General features: G+C 37.0%; 1 protein-coding gene across 2 annotated transcripts; it reads left to right on the forward strand.

The window, feature by feature from the left end:
• LOC125870369 (protein NO VEIN-like) lies at nucleotides 1-22,913 on the forward strand. Of its 2 annotated transcripts, XM_049550785.1 has the most exons (13): nucleotides 1-624; nucleotides 1,984-2,321; nucleotides 4,489-5,362; nucleotides 6,128-6,226; nucleotides 6,478-6,655; nucleotides 7,161-8,890; nucleotides 10,150-10,362; nucleotides 10,695-15,251; nucleotides 16,342-16,451; nucleotides 17,387-17,777; nucleotides 17,902-18,219; nucleotides 19,672-19,929; nucleotides 20,929-22,913. In XM_049550785.1, exons 1-13 carry the CDS (start codon nucleotides 55-57, stop codon nucleotides 22,771-22,773), a joined length of 11,481 nt encoding a protein of 3,826 aa, XP_049406742.1. In that variant the 5' UTR covers nucleotides 1-54; the 3' UTR covers nucleotides 22,774-22,913. The 2 variants fall into 2 exon arrangements, with proteins under 2 accessions (XP_049406742.1, XP_049406743.1); XM_049550786.1 differs by lacking the exons at nucleotides 1-624; nucleotides 1,984-2,321 and having other exon boundaries at nucleotides 5,238-5,362; nucleotides 6,123-6,226.
• Nucleotides 22,914-23,148: the final 235 nt, after the last annotated feature.

Raw genomic sequence — 23,148 nt, forward strand, 5'->3', positions numbered from 1 at the left:
AATCAGTAGTTCTCAATTTTGTATGTCATAGATATTCTTAAACCCTTTTCTATAATGTACGGACGGCCACCGTACAACGGCGGCGGCTGGCACGGAGCACAACCACCGTTCAACGGTTGGCCTCGAGCAGAACCACCGTACAATGGCGGAGGCAGCAGCTGGCGTGGTGCAGAACCACCGTTGTACGGCAGAGGCAGCGGCTGGAACGGGGCGGCGCCACCACCACCACCACCACCACTAGGGTACCAAAGCCCTCATGTTAATCATCATCCTCAATCTCCAAATTTGTTCCATCCATCAAATAACCCTAATTTCCCGGTTCAAAATCCTAACTTTCGGGGTTTTCCGGTTCAAACGAAACCCAGGTTCCAATTCCAGCGGCCTCCTCCTTCTCCGCCACCACCTCAGGCTAAGAGTTCCTCCAATTCTGGTGAGATTGTTCTCAAAGTTGATAGAGCTGTAAAGAAGGCGCGGCGAGACCTTGTAGAGGCGGGTGAAAATGTATCTACTTGGAAAGTTTCTCAAGCTGCATTGGCTATAGTTAAAGCTGATTCCTGGGAGTCTTTAGGTGTCAAAATGCAGAATGTACCCTCTCTCCATAGCCTCATACTTATCGAAGGGAAGGTACATCTCCGTGCTCTAATCGCAAAATAAGTCACTTTAGCTCTTTTCACGCCCATTAAAAAAAAGGTATAATTCACTGAGCAACCTATATAATTGAGCACTAAAGAAGTAGTTTCTTAATATAGAAGTATAATTGGAAAAAGATACTAATTTTTTGTCTTGAATTCTTAAGGTTGACACTTATTTTAGAACAATTTCTTTTTGCTTAAGTGACTTATTTAGGGACTGAGGGAGTACATCTTTGTGAGGTTTATCTACCATTTGGTATACTTCTTGTATATCAGTATTTGTGCCCATCATTAATGAAATTTTATTACTTTTTCAAAAGAAAAATGTTTTAGACTACAATGAACGTTAATCTGTCATATGGTTATTTCTTGACATTTGGCAGCAAATGTATCAACTTAGTATATACAACAACGTCTCAATCTCAAGCTTGTTAGTGTTGAATGGTTTGAATTCTTACTATCCATTTGCTAATTTGAATGATGTTAAATTCAAAAATTAAATTTTGTAATGTGAGAATTCATCATCAATGAGTTTCACATTTGTGGGTTTGAGATAGGCAATATGAGTAAGCTCACACAAGCAGAGTTTATCAGCTTAGCATATAACAAAAAAATGAATTTGCTAACCTCGTTGAGCTACTTCTATGTTTTTTCCTCAAGATTTAATAAGCAATATAAAATGTTCTCACATGATTTAGCATTCAGTTTCAACCTTCATGTACTCTTATTTGAGTAAGCATTGTAACGCTTTCTGTATCTGTTTTTCTTCTTTCGTTTGAAAAATTAATGCCAAATGAGTTTATCATGTGGTTCTTCGATTTTTCAGACCAGCAGGATTGTTATGAATATCATTCAAATGCAGTTATTTTACCCTGTGCTTCCTTTTGATTTGACCCCCCACCTTCTTCCTCCTTTTTTCAGTTTGTGTTTTGGAGGCTAGCCTCAGTTCATCTGCTTTTGGATGTTGTACAACTATTATGGCCTTGTTTTGGCCTTACTTACCCCTTTCTCTTAAAAAGAAAACTATATGCACTGTTTTTGGTCTTTTACATCTGTTGATGTGCCATTTGACCCCTTGAGCAACATTCTATTTCCACCTACAACCCTTCAAATGAGGGGTGGGGTGCATTATTTTCAAGTTGAAGGGAAGAGGTTAATGAATCAATCTTCTCAAAGCAATTTGAAATTGGAGTGAAGCGGTGGGAGTCATCAATCATTAGTGCCATTTTGTATTTGTTGCATTGCTGTTAATTAAATTTATAGTTGGATGATTTATTTGCCTTTTTTTTTGTCTCCATTTGAGATATTCACTGGAATACTAAAATTCATCTCCCGATCTCTTCTTCCCTAGATTGTTGCTTTCATCCACTGCTTTGTCGCTGTTCTAAGAGTTACCACATTGTATGATTTGGAAGTTGCCATATGCAAGAATGAGGGTATTGAGCAGTTTGAAAAGCTGGAATTGGGTCCTCTGCTGAAACATCCGCTTATAATTCATTACTTTTCTGTAAATCCTGGTGTGTCAGAAGTTTTCAAAATAACACATGAGGAGATAATGTCCTTCCTTTCTGAGTTTATGGATGGTAATGGAAGTACAGTTATGAAAGTAGATGAATTTTTGAACTTCATTGCTGAGAAGAAGTCTTCTGGATCCAGAGAGAAGCTTGGTGTGCGAATTCAGAGCTTGGGGTATGTGGTATATTTTCACCCATACAAAATCTTATTTACGTGCAATTTGTCAATTTGATATTTGTTGAATTTTTATTTTTTTTGAGAAAGGTAACTTGTATTATAAACAAAAGAATACATAAGGTGTATTCTAGTAATACTTACATCCAAAGTTGCAAAAAGCAAAGAACTCCTATGGAGGTCATAAGAACTCTAAAATACTAGGAATATCCTCTGCATCTTGAGGATATTCATGTTTACACCAAAAAAAGAAAAAGAACCACGCAATTCAGCTTGTTGCAACTATTAGTGCTTAAACCTTTGAAGATCGTAAATTGGGGTGTGAGGAATAAGTAAAAAATTCAAAAGAATTAATTCTCCTTTCTTGATTTTTTCATCATTTTGGAAATTTGTCAAAAGTGTTCCTCAAAATTACCTTTATTATTTTTCACTCCTGCTTTAATTATTCAATTAAGTATTAACAATATTTTTATGAAGTAATATGTTGTATTGCTGGCATCAAGAAGATGCTAAGATTACAAAAGTGATGTTAGCTCTAAAGACAAAAAGTTCTATAAGCATTGGGAGCTAACCAAAAGCAAAAGGAGGCTGTTAAGTCAGTTCAGAGAGCTAATGAAATCTACAAAAGAAACTACATCATTTACAGGCATATAATACTCCAACTAAAAAGCTGTAGAAGGCATCTAGCAAATACTGATTAGGAGATTCTAGCAATGATATTTGTTGTATAAATGTGAAAATGTAAATAGGAGAGAGGAGTACAACCTTCTGCATGGTATAGAACCTTTTACAAGAAAGGGGGGGGGGGGTTGTGTGTGTGGTGATTCAATCAAGTAGACACAAAATTACCCATGTGATATTACTGGTAATACTGCACTCAGAGAGAGAGAGAGAGAGAGAGATGCTACTAACCTCTCACAACAATTTTTTTTAATGCTAACTCTTGAAAATTCATGTTCCTGTCATCATTGATGTTGCGCTCCTGAGTTCAAACTTAATAAGTCGCTTCTTGTTTCCCCTCTCTCTCTCAATAATTTACTTAAAATACTGTAGGAATGCTTATACCTTCTTCTTTTCTTCAAAGTGTTTTTGTTTGGCTTGCTGAATTAAAGTGCCCAATTTGATTGAGGATTATCTCAATGATGAGGGTAGGACATAAACGAAATGGTTATCTTCCAATTTTCTCCAGGAGTTGCAGATAATGATGCTTTTTTTGTTTCTTCAATTGTTCTTTGTTTGTTTTATGGTTACTTCTCTTTGCATGTTCTTCCACATGTCTGCTATCCGCATGGATCACTTTTTAGATTATTAGCACATCTTGTTGCAGTAATGAAAAGATCATCAGGTCCTTGTCAACATAAAGAGAGGAAGACAGTTTGGCGTGCAGCTATATGGTTGTCCCTTTATTTTTGATGTTATGGAAGGACTGATCTTCTATCTTCGTGATTTAGTATTAACCTTTTAACCAACATAAATTTCCTTTCAGAATTAGATTCACCTTTTAGCCAAAATAAATTTCCTTAGTGTCTTTGCGGAGTTGAAGTTCTGAGGTTTCTTTTTATTCTATAAATTTTCTTGAACCATGATGAATCAAATGTTCCAGTTAAACTATTGGACTTTTTGAGGTTGTAATGTGATATACTGTTGCGTTGTGGATTAATTGAGAAATGTATGACTGAAATTTCTCCTTTTAGCCAATGTAAATTTCCTTAATGTATATGCATCGTTGTTAAGTTCTGAGTTTCCTTCTTTTTCTTCTATGATTTTTTTTCCAAACCATGATGAATCATATGTCCCAGTTTGTTATTGGACTTTATGAAGTTTTGATGTGATATCCTATTGTGGTGATGGCTAATTGAGACGTGATATAACTAAAGTGTAAAGATGCAACTTCCTCCTTTGAGACCTTTATCCCATCTTTTAAAAGTTAAATAGTTATCTTTGCCACCTATTTGTATTATATCTGATCTTTCAGTGTGAATAGATGAAGCTTGATAAAATTTAGTAAATCCTGGTGGAGAATGGCTTTATCCTTTTTCTTGTCTTCGTCAAAACTTTGTTAACTTGTTCTATGTACTTTAAACACATGTTACTCATGCTTCTTCTGCTATCTCAGAATCTTATCATTAGTATTTCCTCATCTCTACTCCTTCCTTGTCCCTTTCAGGATGCATATTACATTTATCCAGCAAGCAAGGCTGTTTGAAACTAGTGCCAAGAACAAATATATGCATACGGTGAAAAAAGAACCCAGTAAAATTATTAGGAATCGTCCTATTCTATCTGCACAGAAGAAGCAGTTAGATAAGAATTTCATTTCCATATCATCAGATTCAGAAGATACAAGCAGTGACAGTGATCAAGATGAAACTGAAAACACTAAAAGTTCAGAGGAACCACACATATCTCCTTACCCATCAGCATCTGTTGAAATGAAGCCATATGGTTTGAAAGCTGAAGTTGAGGAGTTGGATGAGAATTTCACTTCCATCTCTGAACGCATCACATCATTTTCTTCAGCTAATGGGGAATTTTGTGGTAAACACATAAGATTTATATCATCAGATTCAGAGGATGCGAACAGTGATGGTGATCAAGATGAAACTGGAAACATAAAAAATTCAGAGCAACCAAGCATATGTCCTTACCTAAATGCATCTGAAGAAATGATGCCACTGGGTTTGGAAACTGAAGTCAAGGTTAGCTTACACACAACAAGTGGCAGTGATATATATAGTAAGGATATTAGTCAATCTGACAGTACCTTTCGCTCCCTTTTGGATAAGACCGAGCGTGATCTCAGGCAATCCAAGAGAAAACGAAAATTTGATGATATTCAGATTCTCATGGCTTCTCACACAGAAGTAGTCAAAAGAAAAGTGGTTCAGACAAAGCCTTTTACTCGTAGGAAGGGAACAAAAATTTCTCCGTTGGGGAATCAAGACTCAAATGGTTCAAGCGATTCATCACAAGGCAATGATTCAATTAAGATGTTTGTTAACACTTGGAAAGAGGCATGTCGGATAAACAATGCAGATGAGGTATCAATTATGCAGTTTTTGCTGTTTTTCCGGTCTAGTGGAGAAATGAACTTGTCCTACACCGGTCTCTCTTTTTTTGTACACTTTTGCCTTTAGCATCACCCTGATGTTCTTTAATGAAATCCTTTACTTCATAAAAAAAAAAGTAAAAAATGAAGTCAATCCAAACACCCCCTAAAAAAGGTTCACCTTCTTCAAAAAATTAATTGATCTATTCTTTAAGATCTACTTTCATTTGGAACACTGTAAAACTTGAACTCATACATTACAATTTTAGATAAACTAGAATGGGACACCTAACTTGAGACACAGTGGGAATACATTCATTGCATTGGATATCCTGATGTTGTTTTTGGAAGCTTTTTATCAGAAATGTGTGCTATTTTTTGTGGTTCTTTTAATTTGATAATTTGTATCTACCCTACCCTACTACAAGCTTGAAAAAACATTGAAGGAATAAGTTCTCTTTTTAGGAAAGTGGGCATTGGCACAATTTAAAGATGATCCAAACTAGAAACTAGTCCAGTTAACTTGGGAAAGTATTACATCTTACATCTAACGGTGTAGGACAAGTTCATGGAGGACCTCCTCATCAACTTACGGCTTCTTTCTACCCATTCATACCACTCTGCATTCTCCAAATTCCATCTTGTAATATCAAACGACTTGAATCAAGCACTTTAATAGATCCTGTTTTCTCCCATTGTCAGATGTTGACAGTCCAATACATATGCTGACTTCAGGAACTTTTTCTTTCTAGTTTAGGTTTTTGAAAGGATGCTTCAGTTCTATAAAGTGAAGAAGAAAGCTAAAGTGACGACATTGTTTTCATCATTTCCATTTTGTGGGTTGCTTCAAGTTGCTGTAAGTTTACTGATCAGTTGTGTTAGTAATTAATGAACTTTAGACGCCTGAGAGATATCTGCTTGTTCATGGAAGATGTAGAATTGTATGTGTTAAGTAAACCTCTTTCGAATCCATAACCTCTTTAATTCTTTTTTATGCAGGCAGTTTTCCCCTAGTGGCATTCTACTTCCTGTAGTTTTACTAATTAGTTTCTTGCCTGAATATCCCTTGTATATCTTTTTCTTATATGGTATAATGTGACTTTGCAGGTTACATCTATTCAACATGGGATGTGGGATAGTTTGTATGATAAGCTCCAAATGTTTAACCAATTTGAGTTAACCAGCACAGGTGCTGAAAATTGTGTTAATTCCATATGCATTGAGGTTGAATCACCTGAAAGAGGTGCTACCAATCACTCTGATAGGCTCTTGGTGTGTGAAAGTGGTGAGTTATACACCACCAAGATTTTTGTTTTACCTATAAGGAATCGTAACTAATCGTCAAGGTTTTCTCATCAAAATTCTTGTATGTAATATGCGCTCAGCCACTACTTGAAAATGAAAAAGGGAAAAGAAGTCTAAGGTACCTGAAATTAGAATTGCCTGGACTCTGGCCTGAATATCACTTTTCTGATTGGTTGAAGATTTACGTAGGATAATGTATGTCTCTGCTAGATTCAAGTAGTGTTTTTGAATAGCTCTGCAAAGTGGCCTTTATGTTTCTCTAGCTAAACAGATGCAAAAAAAGCCTGTTATTACCTACCTTTCTCAGAAGAGAACTTTTTTTCTCTTAATTCTGCTAATACCATGATTAAATTCTCTCTTTTGATAAGTTAACATGACTAAAGTTTCTATGCTCAGATTTTTCATTAAAATTTCTTTTGGAGTTTCCTGTTTACCCTTCCTCCAGTGGATTGCTTACTTTTCCATTAATTTGTCTGATTACATAGGTTTCACCGTTGGGGACATAATTGGTAAAATTTCTACATACTTTGAGGGTGGTGATGATGCCTGGTCCACTGCAAGTTCACACCATGAGAAGTTTTTCTTCCTCTTGAATAAGTTTTGCAAGCTTGAATCTTGGTTGACAGAGCAGTTTTCTGTCAAGCAATTTGAGTCACTTGGTTATAGGGATATCTGGTCCTTCCTGGAGAAAAATATGCACCTGTTTAGTCATACTTTACCAAGTTGCTTAACAGGTGACATGCATGAGAAACCTTCTCTGGTACCTTCAATGCTTGATTATCAGTTTGATCTGTTGTTATCTCAGGCTTCACAATGCTTATGGGAGACTGAAGAAGTAGGCAAGCAAAGAATCTCTGAGTTACTAATGAGACAATTTCCTTTAGTCTGTTTAAAAGTAGCTGGAAGTGACTTAATGATGGGTGTCGAGGGTTTTATGAAGATAAATAAAGGTGATATGACCTTAAAATCTGTTGTATTCTCCGGAACACTGCTCAAGGAAGATGCAGTAGGAAGATTTCACAAAAATATGTTAGAGAAAATGGGTTTAGAGAATGGTGAAGGAAACGGAGCTCGTATAGTTATGTCCAAAGAAGCCAAGAAAGTCTTGCTAAAAAGTCCAATGTTGATAGATCTGAACTTGTGGTCACATTGGGATGTTGTGTTTGCTCCTTCTCTAGGTTCTCTTGCGGGTTGGCTGTTGAACGAGGTAAGTACCAAAGAGTTGTTATATTTGGTGACTGCATGCGGGAAGGTTGTCCGTGTTGATCATTCAGCCACTGTTGATTCTTTTCTGAATGTACTGCTGCAAGGAAATCCTTTTGATACTGCTGTCAAACTGTTATCTCTTTTGGTCTTATATGGTGGTGAAAAAAATGTTCCTTTTTCACTTCTAAAATGCCATGCACGTCATGCATTTGAAGTTTTAATTGAACATTATGAGGAAACAAAATCACAGGATCCCCTCAAGGATACTAAATTTATGTCTAGACAGGTTATAAATGATAGAAGTACATTCACTATAAACAGCAAGGTACCGAGGAGTGATAGGGTGGATAGTGCCATGTCTTTTGTGTCAAGATTTGTACTTGATTGTCTGGGCTATCTGCCAGTTGAGTTTTACTGTTTTGCTGCAGACATATTGCTTGCAGGATTGCAGCCATTTGTCAAAGATGCCCCTTCAGCTATCTTAGGTGAATGTGAATGCATAGAGCAGCGTCTTATGCTTCATCGAGTTGGAATGTTGCTTGGCATAATGGATTGGGTTGACGATAAACAGAAGTTGGCTTCCAGTTCTGCCTCTAGCTTGTTTATGTCTTCTGGATCATCATGCTTGGGAGTCACAGAGCTTGATCTCAGCGAAGATTCAACCATTATGCATGTAGTGTCAAACAAATATCCCTTGTCTAGAAGTGGAATTAGCCTCTCACCCGATCCAATGCAGCAAGATGAAAATCAAGAAGCCTGCTGCTCTGCTGTTGTAACTAATGTCCATCTTGATAATTTGGCTGGTTATGCCAAAATGCACTCATGTGAGCTTGAGTGTTCTGCTGCCAGGGTTATTGAATCTATTCAACAAGAAGAATTCGGTCTGCAGCCTGATCAATCACTAGTTGAAAGTGCATTGTTGAAGAAGCAACATGCTCGCTTGGGGAGAGCACTTCATTGTCTTTCACAGGAGTTGTATTCTGAGGATTCACATTTTATCCTTGAGCTGGTCTGTATACTTCACCTTGATCTTGTCTGTTCAGTGCTTCCTCAATTTATTGTATATGCGACTCATTCTTGTGTTGGGTTATATATTTGTAAACTCACAATTCAATGTGGTTAAAAAGAGAGGTTTGATGTCGATTGTAATACAAAGGTTGTTGTAGTGCTTCATTGGAGGAAGTAAGTTGGAATTGGAGGACAACTACATGAATTAGACCTACACTAACCTTTAGTTAACAGATGGACTGAAAAATAACTAAAATGATAAATTATTTAGCAAAATGGAACCACCTGGAAAGTTTTTAGATGGAACAGGAAGAAGGTAGGCAAAAGTTGGAACACTAGAAAGGTTAGCAAGGTGGTGGAAAAAGGTCAGTTCTGATACGGCACCTACCATTGCTTAAAGGGAGAAGATAGGTACCTATTAAATAACACAATGTTGTCCATATAGGTATAAGAACTTAATCCCACCCAACTCTGATGGAAGGTTTGAATGGTTTTTTTCCCCTGAAAAGTCTTAAGAATTTCATTATTAGACACCAAGTCGGTGTCGAAGAATGTACAAGTTGTTCATATGACTCAAGTTAAGTCATTCATAGGTATCTAACTAACTTTGTTGACTATCTATACAATTTGGAATAATCTACTCATAGGCATATACTACTGTTCTTAACCCTCATTAAATATTGGAAAAACTTGCTGCTGGAAGATAAATTCTGTTATTTGATTAACAGGGATGTGGATACTTGAAAAATGTTAGTGTGCTGAATATAAAATTTTCAATTTTTGCATAACAGGCAGTTGGGTGCAAATTGCAACTATGTCTTAGAGCAATTATGTGGCTTAGTACACATTATAACAGGTCTTTGGGTGCATTTTTTTCTTAAATAATGAATCCACTGTATTGTCCTGATTAACCTTATTAACTCGTTGGCTTTGTACCTTGAGTTTAATAAAATGCTTCTTTATTGCTAATGTTGAACTTACCTTAGTGTAACCACTTCTCAGTGAGGTGACTAGATATTCCTTTGAGATGTCATGGAGTATTCTTGAATGTTGTTACCTTATTACTGGCTATAATCTTTTGTTTGCTCTAGAGTTAGAACTTTTAGTTCTGCAATTTTGTTATCACTAGAATTTCTCTTATTAGGAATACTAATAGCTTCTTTATTATAGAGTTTAATAAGATGGAGTGCACTGTGCATTTTAGCAGTCAAAAGCATGAATAGAACTGATTGCTTCCTATACAATGGCATGTTAATTCAGGTGCAGAATGCTGATGATAATACCTACCCTGAGACTGTCGAGCCCAGTTTGACTTTCATTCTTCAGGATAAAGGCATTGTAGTTCTAAACAATGAACGAGGTTTTTCTGCTGATGACATCAGAGCACTCTGTGATGTTGGAAACTCTACTAAGAAAGGACGCAATGCTGGATACATTGGCAAGAAAGGCATTGGTTTCAAATCAGTATTCCGGGTAATACACACAAACACCGTTGCTGAATTTTATTTAGTTCCTTGCAGAATTTGTGTGAAATATCAAAAAGTTTTGGCAGTAAGTGATGCATATAAGAAATGCTGAGAGGACTACTTAACACTAGAACTGTGGCCTACTCTTTTTATTCTATTTTGGGTAAGAGTTGCAAATAGTTACTGAGTAGACAAAGTACACAAATCAAACCTTTTCATTTGTAGCTTTCAGGAATAAGTGGTAAAACCATGATGAACAATGTGTCTGTTCTAAGTGTCTGAACTCAAGTTACTGTTTACAATCTGTCTTTCGCTGAACTTTTTGTTTTGTTTTTATAGGTCACTGATGCTCCGGAGATTCACTCCAATGGCTTCCATATTAAGTTTGATATCACTAATGGGCAGATAGGTTTTGTTTTGCCAACTGTTGTTCCTCCGTGTGACATTGACTTCTATACCAGATTGGCATCGACAGATCCTGATTGCAATCATTGGAAGACATGCATAGTGCTTCCCTTGAGATCAAGTCTCTTGGAAAGGTCCAGCGGAAAAAATATTATATCAATGTTTGCTGATCTTCATCCATCATTACTGCTTTTTCTTCACCGTCTTCACTGTATCAAATTTCGAAATATGTTGAGCGATTCTATTATTGTTATGAGGAAAGAAGTTGTGGGAAATGGTATTGTTAACGTTTCCTATGGAGAGGAGAAAATGACTTGTTATGTTGTATCCCAGAAATTACAAGCTGACACTATTCGTCCAGATATGCCAACAACAGAAATTTCCATAGCATTTACATTGCAGGAAACAGCTGATGGAAGCTACAACCCACATCTGGACCAACAACATGTTTTTTCATTCCTTCCTCTGAGAAAGTATGGCTTGAAGTTTATACTTCAGGGAGACTTTGTACTCCCTTCGTCCAGGGAAGGAGTTGATGGTGATAGTCCTTGGAACCAGTGGTTGTTGTCAGAGTTCCCTAGCTTGTTTGTTAGTGCTGAGAGGTCATTTTGTGATCTACCATGTTTTAGGGATAATCCAGCAAAAGGCGTTACAGCTTACATGAGCTTCGTTCCCCTTGTAGGAGACGTTCATGGTTTCTTTTGTAGTCTTCCTCGGATGATTCTTTCTAGATTACGCACATCGAACTGCTTGTTACAAGAAGGTACAGAAAATGAATGGGTTGCTCCATGCAGAGTTTTGAGCAATTGGACGGAAGAATCTCGTAAGCTCTTGCCTGATAGCTTGCTTCGTAAGCATCTTGGTTTAGGGTTCTTGCATAAAGATATAATTTTGCCAGATTTGTTAGCCAGGGTCCTAGGGATTGAGAAGTATGGACTGAAGGTTCTATTTCAGGTTATGACTTCTTTATGCTCTTCAGAAGATGGTCTAAAGTCAATGGGTTTGGGATGGTTGTGTGTGTGGTTAAATACTGTATATAATTTGTTATCAAATAGTGAAAGCTCAGCAGGTTTTCGGACAGCAACAGATCTCATGAATGACCTCAGGAAAATTCCATTTATTCCCCTTTCGGATGGCAAGTATGGATCACTGGATGAAGGAGTAATTTGGTTGCATCTTGATCCACTGGGATCTACAATTGATGATAAGTATGCAGCAGAAACTTTCCCAGGACTGTACGCTAGTCTTAGAACAGTGAGTTCTGCACTTCTTTCTGCTGCCGCTGCTCTTGGCACATCACATTGTGAATCATCAATATTAGATAACGTTACTAGAATTCTGTATAGAGCTGGTGTTGAGCCTTTATCGGCACATCAAATAGCAAAAAAACATATTGTGCCATCTCTCTACAGAGAGCAGAATGGACGCAGCCATAGAGAAATAATGACAGAGGATCTTGCCTTCTTTATGTTGCATTTGCAATCGAATTGCCCTGACTGCCAATCAGAAAAGGAGCAAATTATCAGAGAAGTGCGTGACAGTGCTTTTTGCCAGTGTGACTCTTGCATATGTCAATGTCCAGAACTCCATAGCAACAGCCTGTTTCTTGCATTTCTTCCTCTGAGGAAGTATGGTCTGAAGTATAAACTTCAGGGGGATTTTGTAGTCCCTTCATCTGGAGATGAAGTTGCTGATGATATTGCTTGGAACCAGTGGCTGTTGTCAGAGTTCCCTGGCTTATTTGCTAGTACGGAAAGGTTATTTTGTGATCTTTCATGTTTTAGGAATAATCCAGCAAAGGGTGTTACAGCATATATGAGCTTTGTTCCCGTTGTAGGGGAGGACCATGGTTTCTTTTCTAGTCTTCCGAGGATGATTCTCTCTAGATTACGCATGTCAAACTGCTTGATACTAGAAGGTACAGAAAATGAATGGGTTGCTCCATGCAAAGTTCTGCGAAATTGGACAGAAGAGTCCCGTAACCTTTTGCCTGATAGCTTACTTCAGAAGCATCTTGGGGTTGGATTCTTGCACAAAGATATTGTTTTATCAGATTTATTAGCCAGGGCTCTTGGAATTGTGGAGTACGGACTGAAGGCACTAATTCAGGTTATAACTTCTCTATGCTCTTCAGAAGATGGTCTAAAGTTGATGGGTTTGGGATGGATATCTGCATGGTTAAACACGGTTTATACATTGTTGTCAAATGGAAAAGACTCAGCAGGTTTTGAGACAGAATCAGACCTCATGAAGGACCTTAAGAAAATTTCATTTATTCCCCTTTCAGATGGTAATTATGGATCACTGGATGAAGGTGCAATTTGGTTGCAGTTTGATTCGATGGGCTATATGATTGATGGTGACTATGTGCCAGAAACTTTCCCAAGATTGCATGCTAGTCTCAGAATCGTGAGTCCTGCACTTCTTTCTGCTGCTGCTACTCTTGGCACATCAAACCGTGAATCATCAGAAGTAGATAATGTAATTAAGATGCTGTATAGAGCTGGTGTCCAACGGTTATCGACACATCAAATAGTAAAGAAGCATATTCTGCCATCTCTCTACAGTGAGAAAAATGGAGAAAGATATAGAGACTTAATGACAGAGTATGTTGCCTTCTTGATGTTCCACTGGCAATCGAGTTGCCCTGACTGTCAATTAGAAAAGGAGCAAATTATCAATGAAGTGCGTGTCAGTGCTTTTTGCCAGTGTGACTCTTGCGTATGTCAATGTCCAGAACTCCACAGCAATAGCCTGTATTTTGCATTTTTTCCTCTCAGAAAGTATGGTCTGAAGTACAAACTTCAGGGTGATTTTATACTGCCTTCATCTAGAGAAGCTGATGGTGATAATACTTGGAACCAATGGTTGTTGTCAGAGTTTCCTGGCTTGTTTGTTAGTACTGAGGGGTCATTTTGTAATATGCCGTGTTTTAGGGATAATCCGGCAAAGGGTGTTACAGTTTATATGAGCTTTGTTCCCCTTGTAGGAGAAGGTCATGGTTTCTTTTCTAGTCTTCCTCAGATGATTCTATCTAGATTACGCATGTCAAACTGTTTGATAGTAGAAGGTGCAGGAACTGAATGGATTGCTCCATGTAAAGTTTTGCGCAATTGGACGGAAGAGTCTCGTAAGCTCTTGCCTGATAGCCTGCTTCGCAAGCATCTTGGTGTTGGATTCATGCATAAGGATATAATTTTACCAGATTTATTAGCGCGGGCTCTTGGGGTTGAGGAGTATGGATTGAAGGTTCTATTTCAGGTTATAACTTCTCTATGCTCTTCAAAAGATGGTCTAAGGTCAATGGGTTTGGGTTGGTTGTCTGCATTCTTAAACACGGTTTATACATTGTTGTCAGATGGGAAAGACTTAGCAGGTTTTGGGACGGAATCAGATCTCATGAGGGACCTTAAGAAAATTCCATTTATTCCCCTTTCAGACGGTAAATATGGATCTTTGGATGAAGGTGCAATTTGGTTGCATTTTCATTCACTGGGTGCCACAATTAATGATGTGTATGCACCAGAAACTTTCCCAAGATTGTATGCTAGTGTTAGAACTGTGAGTTCTGCACTTCTTTCAGCTGCTGCTGCTCTTGGCACATCATGCTGTGGTTCATCAGTAGTAGATAATGTTTCTATGATGCTGTACAGAGTTGGTGTCCAGCGGTTATCGGCGCATCAAATAGTAAAGATACATATTCTACCTTATCTTTACAGAGAACAAAATGAACAAGGACATAAAGAAATTATGACAGAGTATCTTGCTTTCTTGATGATCCACTTACAGTCAAGTTGCTGCGACTGCCAATCAGAAAAAGAGCAGATTATCAGGGAACTGCGTGACAATGTCTTTATTTTGACTAATCATGGCTGCAGGCGTCCTGGAGAGGTTCCCATCCATTTCAGCAAAGAATATGGAAATCCCATAGACATGAGTCGATTAATTCAAGGATTAGATCTTACATGGCATGAAATTGAGGATACATACTTAAAGCATCCAGTCAACAGAATGTTAACTGGAAGTGTATTAAAGTGGCGAAAGTTTTTCCAGGAAATGGGAATCAGTGATTTTGTTCAGGTTCTTCAAGTTGAGAAAAGTATGTCTGATGTATGCCCTCTTCCCATGAATGTGACATGGGATAAAGATTTGATTCCCGTAGGGTCAATTGCAAAAGATTGGATGTCTGAAGAATTTGTCAATATACTATTACTACTGTCTTCTACTCATGACACGGGAAAATGCAACTATCTCTTGGAGGTACTTGATAGATTGTGGGATGATTATTTCAGTGATAAGGTTACCGGCTTCTATTTCACTTCCAATGGAGAAAGGAAAATTTTTGATTCATCATTCAGCAGAATCCTTTGTGATGTTCGATGGATAGCATCAAGTCTCGATAATGAGCTCCACTGGCCAAGGGAGTTATTCCATGATTGTGAGGCTGTGCGCTCAATTTTTGGTGGTAATGCTCCTTATACTGTTCCCAAGGTTAGTGATATTGACTGAATTTGCGGTAGAGATCTTGAGTCCTAAATAGAATGTCTTAAATCAGTCTCGTTTAATTGTACTTTTAGTACTCATCACACTTTTGAGGTTTTTGTTGGTCTAGCACTCTACCAAAAGAAAATAACCAAGAAAAAAAAAGTAAAAAAGTTAAACCTCAGGCTTATTTTTGGATGATTGACAAGATAGTCTATAGTTTTATCTGAAGAAGTTGCTTAACCTGGTAATTGTCTTGTCAGTGAAACATTCTTACGAGGAGCTTTGACCTGCTAATTTTCATGTCAATGATTGTTTATATGCATATCTACTAACAACAGCTTAGCCCATACCAAAAATATGATGTGGTTGATTTTTCACATATACTGGTATAATGAACTAACTCTTCTAATTTGTGCAATATTATTGCTATTGTAGAGAATTAACTTAGTGGACAGCCTAAACATGATTTATTTTATGCCATCCAAGGCTTGGTTCAATGGTAGAACAGTGTGGGATGTGTGGTAGCTTAGGCACATGTTACAATCTTGAATCTTGCTGGTGAACCAGTCTGGTATTTAAGTGGAGAAGGTTTGGTTAGGTCCATTATCCACTGGGTTCCGAAGCTAGAAAACAGTTGATTTCGAGGTTATCTCAAAAGAAAAGAAAAATGGTCAAGCTTTATTTTAATGATTTTTTCTAGTTTAGTTTCACCATATTGTCTTCACTAGCACTACCTTTTCCCTGGTTTTGGTTAGAGAACTGTATGACTTAGAAGCCAGCTTGAGTTAATTTGACTTCCAGGACAAGCTAGATTTCGTTTCTGATTTTTCTATTATGCTCAATTATTGTTCTGTTTTTAGCCAATATTTGCTTGTTGAGAAGATCCCTTATTTTGTGTTAGTTCACATTTGTGAAATGCTTGTTTTTATTTATGTTCCATTGATATGTGATAGTACCTTAATGATATTACTTTAACTTCTTCCTGGTACAGGGTAGCACCAAAAACATATTTTTGCTTGTGTTTTTAGCTTGAATTTGGTTTGACTTTCCCTGTCATCGCTCTTAGTTAGAGCTAATGCTTCTTTTTGTGGGACAGGTGAGAAGTGAAAGATTGTTAACAGCTCTTGGTTTGAAAACCCAAGTAACAGCCGATGACACGCTATCAATTCTTAAAGTTTGGAGAGCCAAAGCTCCCTTGAGAGCTAGGTATTTGATCTTCCTTCAGCAGAAAGCGATGTGAATACAGCAAGATGGTTTATGCTTTCATTTACTGAAAAAAACATTGTTTTATCATTTCAGCTATTTCTTTTCCTATGGATTTAAGTAAGAATTAGTCAACTAAAATACAAATAGTGTATGCTGCATGAATTGGTCACATATATCACATACTAAGGTTGGTGGTAATGGTCTGTTATATCTGATTAATCGATAGTCATTTCTTTTTCTTTTTCTTTTTCTTTTCTTTTTGAGTGAAGATCATAGTGTATAATAACTATCTATTATTTATTGGGTAGTTAATAACTACCTAGTTTCAAAAGAGTGTATAATAACTACCTTCATTTAGTACATTGAAGCCTAGTCAAACTCGTTAAGATGGCCTTTTGACTCCTGTTTATATTGTTTTCCCCAAAATGGTCAGATATTTGTTAGTCCTACTGAAACCCTAAAAAAAATGGACTCCGTTTTTCTAAATAAACCGAAGCATGGCTACAGAATTTTTAGTGAGAAAGCATTATTGATATTGTTGCTTTGATCGTACCTGTCTGCATGGGAGGCTGACATTGAGCTCAGAATGATATTCTTTCTGTGTGTTCCTGTTTCCCTTAAATGTATGCCTGTCTCGTAGAGGTGTCTCATAGAGGTAACTATTCTCTTTCTACAAGAAAAGAAGGAAAGCTAGAACAAATGAATTGTCTAGCGATTGCCTTTTTCAATGTTTAATCAGCAATAGTCAAGCCATAACATGTTTCCTTTCAACAATTTTAGGGTCCTGAATGACTAAACGAAATAGAAAATTCTAAAATTTTAAGCATGCCCTTCATCATGAGATCTTCTTCGCATAATTATTTTGAACTTGAAGACTCATCCATTGAATTCTATTTAAAAAAAAAAAACACTCATCCATTGAATACTTTTTTCAGTGTGTCACAAATGTCCAGATTTTACACATTCATGTGGAATACGATGAATACTTCTGAGAGAAAAGTGGTTGAAGAATTACGTGATGCGCCTTGTGTGTTTATTCCTTTGAAGTTTGGTGCTTCACTTGAAGATGCTGTACCTGGTGTTCTGTTGTCACTTAAAGAAGTCTTTTGGTGCGATTCAACTGGTTCTGTGGACCAAGTGAAGATGGTCAATACAAAATTTGTCCAACAACATCCTGTTACCAGAATATTATGTAGCTTGTACCCAGGCCTTCATGACTTTTTTGTTAATAGATGTGGAGTGGATGAGTTCCCTCATTTCCATGGATACCTTCAAATATTGCTGCATTTGTCTGCGGTTGCTTTACCTTTACAAGAAGCTAAGAAGGTAAGCCATCTTTTTTTTTTCTTATAAACTTAATTTGTCATAGTTGGTAAAATGAATTTTCTGCTAACAATGCCAGGTTTTGGTTAGCTCTGAGGTTAAAAATGATTGCACATTTGTTTTTCAGGTTTTCAATATATTTCTCAAGTGGGCTGATGAGCTAAAATCTGGCTCTTTGAGATTTGAAGATGTTGATTTCTTGGAAAAGAGTCTTAAGGAAAAGCAGTACCTGATTCTTCCCACTGCAAAAAATAAATGGGTATCTCTCAACCAATCCTTTGGGCTCATCTGTTGGTGTGATGATGATAAGTTAAGAACGGAATTTGAGCATTTTGATAATATTAACTTTCTCTACTTTGGGGAACTCAATGATGAGAATAAGGAAATTCTCCGAACAAAAGTTTCGATCTTCATGCGTAGAGTTAATATTCCTTCTCTTTCAGAGGTAAGCAAACTTACACCCTTCCTCTCTTTTCATTCTTGTCCACATGCATATCGGATTAAGACTAGATATTTCTGAGAGAGATGACATATGTTCCCAGTGGACTCTCCTACATAAATGGGCCAGTCTGCTCCATTTTTCATTGCACTTGGTTTACAATTTCCTGTCTTTCTTCCAGATTAACTTGAACTTTACTATCTATTTGGTCAATAGAAGTTTTTTCACTATGACCATCCCAAATAAATTGAAGAACTTTTTTATTATTGGTGTCATCGATTTTGTATTTTATGTAATTGTTTTTAATATGACCCTTTAATTGCTTCAAATAATTACTCACAAATAATCCTAACTAAAAGCAGTCAGCTCTTTCAATCTGAACTTTGAGAAATTGGATTAATGCAACATTATTGTATATTGGATGTTGAGATTAGTTGCTTTAAGCATAAATTGATTTTTATAGTTTTTAACTTCATACCTTTTTATTGTTTTTTAAATTTTCCTATACTTGTGGACTTTACTTCAAAGAAGTGCACACTCACTTTTTGGTTTTCTCTTCAAGCCCCAGGGACCTTGTTGTTTCTCTGTGCTTTTCACTTCCAAAAACATTGTTCAAAAGTTAGCTGATCGATACCCAAAATAAAGCCGAAGACTCATTAATTTAATTCTTGTAGATGGAATTATGTAATGCTTTGGGTGGACAAAGTAGTTACGAATTGTAACTTCTTGGAAATTCCTGATATGTAATGCTTAAGCTGATAATGGTAATTGTAATGATTTGAAGTTGGTTCATGGTTGGATGTCAGGGAAATAAGCCTCCAAGTGGCTCTTTTATCCTTGAAGTTGTCGGGTCTAATACAACTCAAATATTTGAGCAAATAAGATTAACCACTCTACTATTACAACTTATCTGATCTAATGACTGGCAAATTCGCAATGGGTTCCAAAAGAGTAATACTAGTTCATCTGCTTAATTGATTTCCATTTTTTCCCTTTTTCAACCTAATTATCTTTTGTTGGAGGTATGAATGAATTCTTAAAAATTCTGGTATGATGATTTCTTTCATTTGAAATCGCAACTGACAATTTGATCAAGAAAATGAATAGGCAGAAGTCAGAACATGATGTTGTATGAAGGAAAAGAAAGTCCTTCAACACAATTTAGATCTTGATATTTATCAACTTCTCAAATCTGACAATAATTTTTTTCTAGTTCAAGTGTGTATCAAGTATTCTAATCAATATGGTTTCCTTTCCACTTTGGAACATTTATATAGGAACTCATTTACTTCCTTTGTTTCATATTGATTGTCTTATTTACTATTTTGGGTTGTTCCAATTGTGTCCACTTCCATAGAACGGATATTTTCCCATACTATTCAATACTTTCATACCATCCTACTATCAAAAAGGTACCATTAGGCCCAATCTTTCTCAACGTTAACCTCTCTTTTGCAGGTTGTAACACGTGAAATCATATATGATGATCCAACAGACACTTGTTTTATAGCTTCAATGGTTAACTGGGCCCTCCCATATGCTCAACAATATATTTATAACAATTACACAGACAAGTATTTGCAGCTCAGCCAGTCTGTATTTGAGAACTTAAGATGCCTACAGATCGTTGTCGTTGAAAAGCTGTTCTACAGGAATGTTATTAGAAGTGTCCACATAGAATCAGAGAAGCAGTTTGAGTGCAATTGTCTGCTAGAGGTATTTTAATCATGTCAGCATCTATGGATACTTTTATCAATGGAATGTTTCATACTTGAGATTTCTCTTATTTGAAAAGCTTGTATTGTATTTGAATATTCATTAAAATATGTCCTCGTTGGGATGACTGAGTGGCTAAAGCTTAGGGGAGTATCAACTTGGTGATCCTAGGTTCAGATCTTCGCTATTACACTCATTGTGCACCCATCTTCTCTAGCCTGATTACACAACTTCTTGGCTTTCTATGAATTAGCTGTGAGCTGTTTGCAAGCTGTTCTCGACACCTCCGTCCAAAAAAGAATTAGTTGGACCTTTTTAAGATAAAAGAATTACTATGATGATTTTTATTTTTATTTGAAACTGGTAACTTACTATGATGATTTTTTTTTTAATCATCACTACTTATGTTTTTTGGGGACTAAGGGTCAGTTTTGAAATATATGAAATTGAAGACTGCTTTCTGCATATTCCAAGACTGTAACACATACTTCTAATATACTCTTGTTTATTCTTCTTGAGCTCACTCTAATGGTGGGCAGGTTCTGATGTGAAAGATGGCCTTGACACCATCATCAAAAGGAAAAATAGTTGACTTTCAAGTAAAATGATTACTACTTCTTGTTCCTCATTAAAAGAGGAAAAATACTTCTCTGTTCCAATTTGTGCGTCGTACTTTACTTTTTAGTCCATTTCAAAAAGGCTGTATCTTTCCTTTTTTGGCAACTCTTTAACTCCAACTTTCCATGTGGTATTGTTAAGACCACAAAATTAAAGGACATTTTGGTACATCCTACATATCTTTTGTTTAAGATCACAAAATTCAAAATTTTTGCCCGGCTCGTGGAGATCTAACATGATTACGAGTGCATATATAACACTTATTTTGGTATATGCTTTTTGTATCTGGTTTCTGTCTATTTAGTTGTCAGTAAAATCTTATCCCTTGTTAAATGGTAAAACAAATATATAGATAACTTGTTCATTTTCACTCTTTCACAGGGAAACATCTTGTATGCCACTCGAGGATCAGATTCTCATTCAATATTCATGGAGATTTCTCGTTTGTTCTATTCTAGAGCTCCTGACTTGCACTTAGCGAACTTTCTTCATATGATCACGACAATGGCAAAGTCAGGTTCCACTGAGGAGCAAATTGAGTTTTTCATTTTGAATAGCCAGAAAATGCCCAAGCTTCCTGTAGGTGAATCTGTTTGGTCACTTGCTAACATTCCATTGTCAACTGATAGTGTGACATGGCTGATGACTAGTTGTGCTTCTAAAACAATTAGTGAGACAAACACTGTGAATTCCAAGAACAAACCTGGAGGCAACTCATATTGCTCAACTAGGAAAACTGATCATGGTGGCCATGATTCTCGTGCAAGTGTTATGAAGACACAGGCGGCCAGTAGCATCCAACCAAGGAAGGAAGAGACTAGCAAAGAAGTTATAGAAGAAACATCTACTCAGGTTCCAACTCAGATCACTTGCGTTAGCAACGATCCAGCAGCCTGTGCAGACTGGAAAACTGAACATAGTTTCCATGGTTCTTGTGCAAGTGTTATGAGGACACATGCAGACAGTTATATCCAACCAAAGAGGGAGGAGACTATTGAAGAAGTTATAGAAGAAACATCTGCACTGGTTCCAACTCACATCACTTGTGTTCACAATGATCCAGTACCCGCTGATGGGAAAACTGGTCATGGTTTCTATGGTTCTCATGCTAGTTTTATGAAAACACAGGCATCCAGTGATATCCAACCAAGAAAGGAGGAGACTGTTGAAGGAGTTATGGCAGAAACATCTGCTCTGGCTCCAACTGAGATCACTTGTGGTCGGAATGATCCAGCACCCACTGTTGACAGGAAAACTGATCATGGTTTCCGAGGTAGTGTTATGAAAACACAGGCAGCTAGTGGCATCCAACCAAGAAAGCCGGCTTCAACTGAGATCACTCATGGTCGCAATAATCCAGCATCTGGTGCAACTTTACTAGGTTCACGAGATACTGATCATGTATGTAATAGGCTCGTATCTTCTACTATCAACGCTGCAAGTAGTTCTACTTATAATGTGACTATACCACAAGATCTGAATTATAGTTCATTTGATATGAGAGAAAGAGGTCAGCCTTCAGTAGGCATGGGTTATCCTCAACAGGCATCGTTAACTGGCAGATTCTCCAGTCATGTACATAATGTGTTGGTGCCGTCTACTGTGAATGCAGCAATTAATAACGTGACAGCACCACAAGACCTGAACTATAATTCATTTGATGCCAGAGAAAGAGTTCAGTTGTCTTCTGGCATGGTTTATCCTCAACAGCCATTGTCAACTGGCAGATTCTCTGATCATATACATAATGTGCTGGTGCCGTCTACTGTGAATGCAGCATTTACTAATGTGACAGCACCACAAGACCTGAACTATAATTCATGTGATGCGAGAGAAAGAGTTCAGTTGTCTTTTGGCATGGTTGATCCTCAACAGGCATTGTTTACTGGTAGACTCGGAGAATCTGCTGCATTCAATTACTTTGTGGGGAAATTTGGCAAGCCTTTTGTGAAATGGGTTAATGAAACTAATGAGACGGGGCTTCCTTACGACCTTCTTGTGGCAGGTAATGAGTATATAGAAGTAAAGGCAACTAGATCAGTGACAAAGGATTGGTTCCATATTACTTTGAGGGAATGGCAGTTTGCACTTGAAAAAGGTGAACTTTTTAGCATTGCACATGTTGTATTGTCACCTCATAATGCAGCAACAGTGACTGTTTACAAGAACCCAGCCAGACTCTGTTGTCTTGGTAAACTACAGTTAGCTCTTATAATACCCAAGTGATAAACTTTTTAGATTGTATACAAATCTAATTCATCTTTCAGAATTAGATGATGATAGAATATGATGAGAAATGCTTGCATCATTCATGAAATCAAGTTAATTACTTTATCTTGGATCAACCCAAATTTATGAATGGAAGTTATCTCTAAAGCTAAATCTTCTTGATATAACTGACTTTCTCAATATGTAGTTTCATTAGCATTGACTCAGGACCAAGCCAATCTCGATTAAGAAAAAGTTGTATTAAATAAGGATGGATATAGGTTGACTGACATCTTCTTAACCTTAGACTGCTATTTAGCAACTAATGTAGCAGGAGTTGAGATGCCATGTACATACAACTAAAGCCAGAGTTCTTGGTCCTGTAAGTTCATA

Source organism: Solanum stenotomum, chromosome 7 (genome assembly GCF_019186545.1).
Source record: "Solanum stenotomum isolate F172 chromosome 7, ASM1918654v1, whole genome shotgun sequence".
Lineage (NCBI taxonomy): Eukaryota > Viridiplantae > Streptophyta > Magnoliopsida > Solanales > Solanaceae > Solanum > Solanum stenotomum.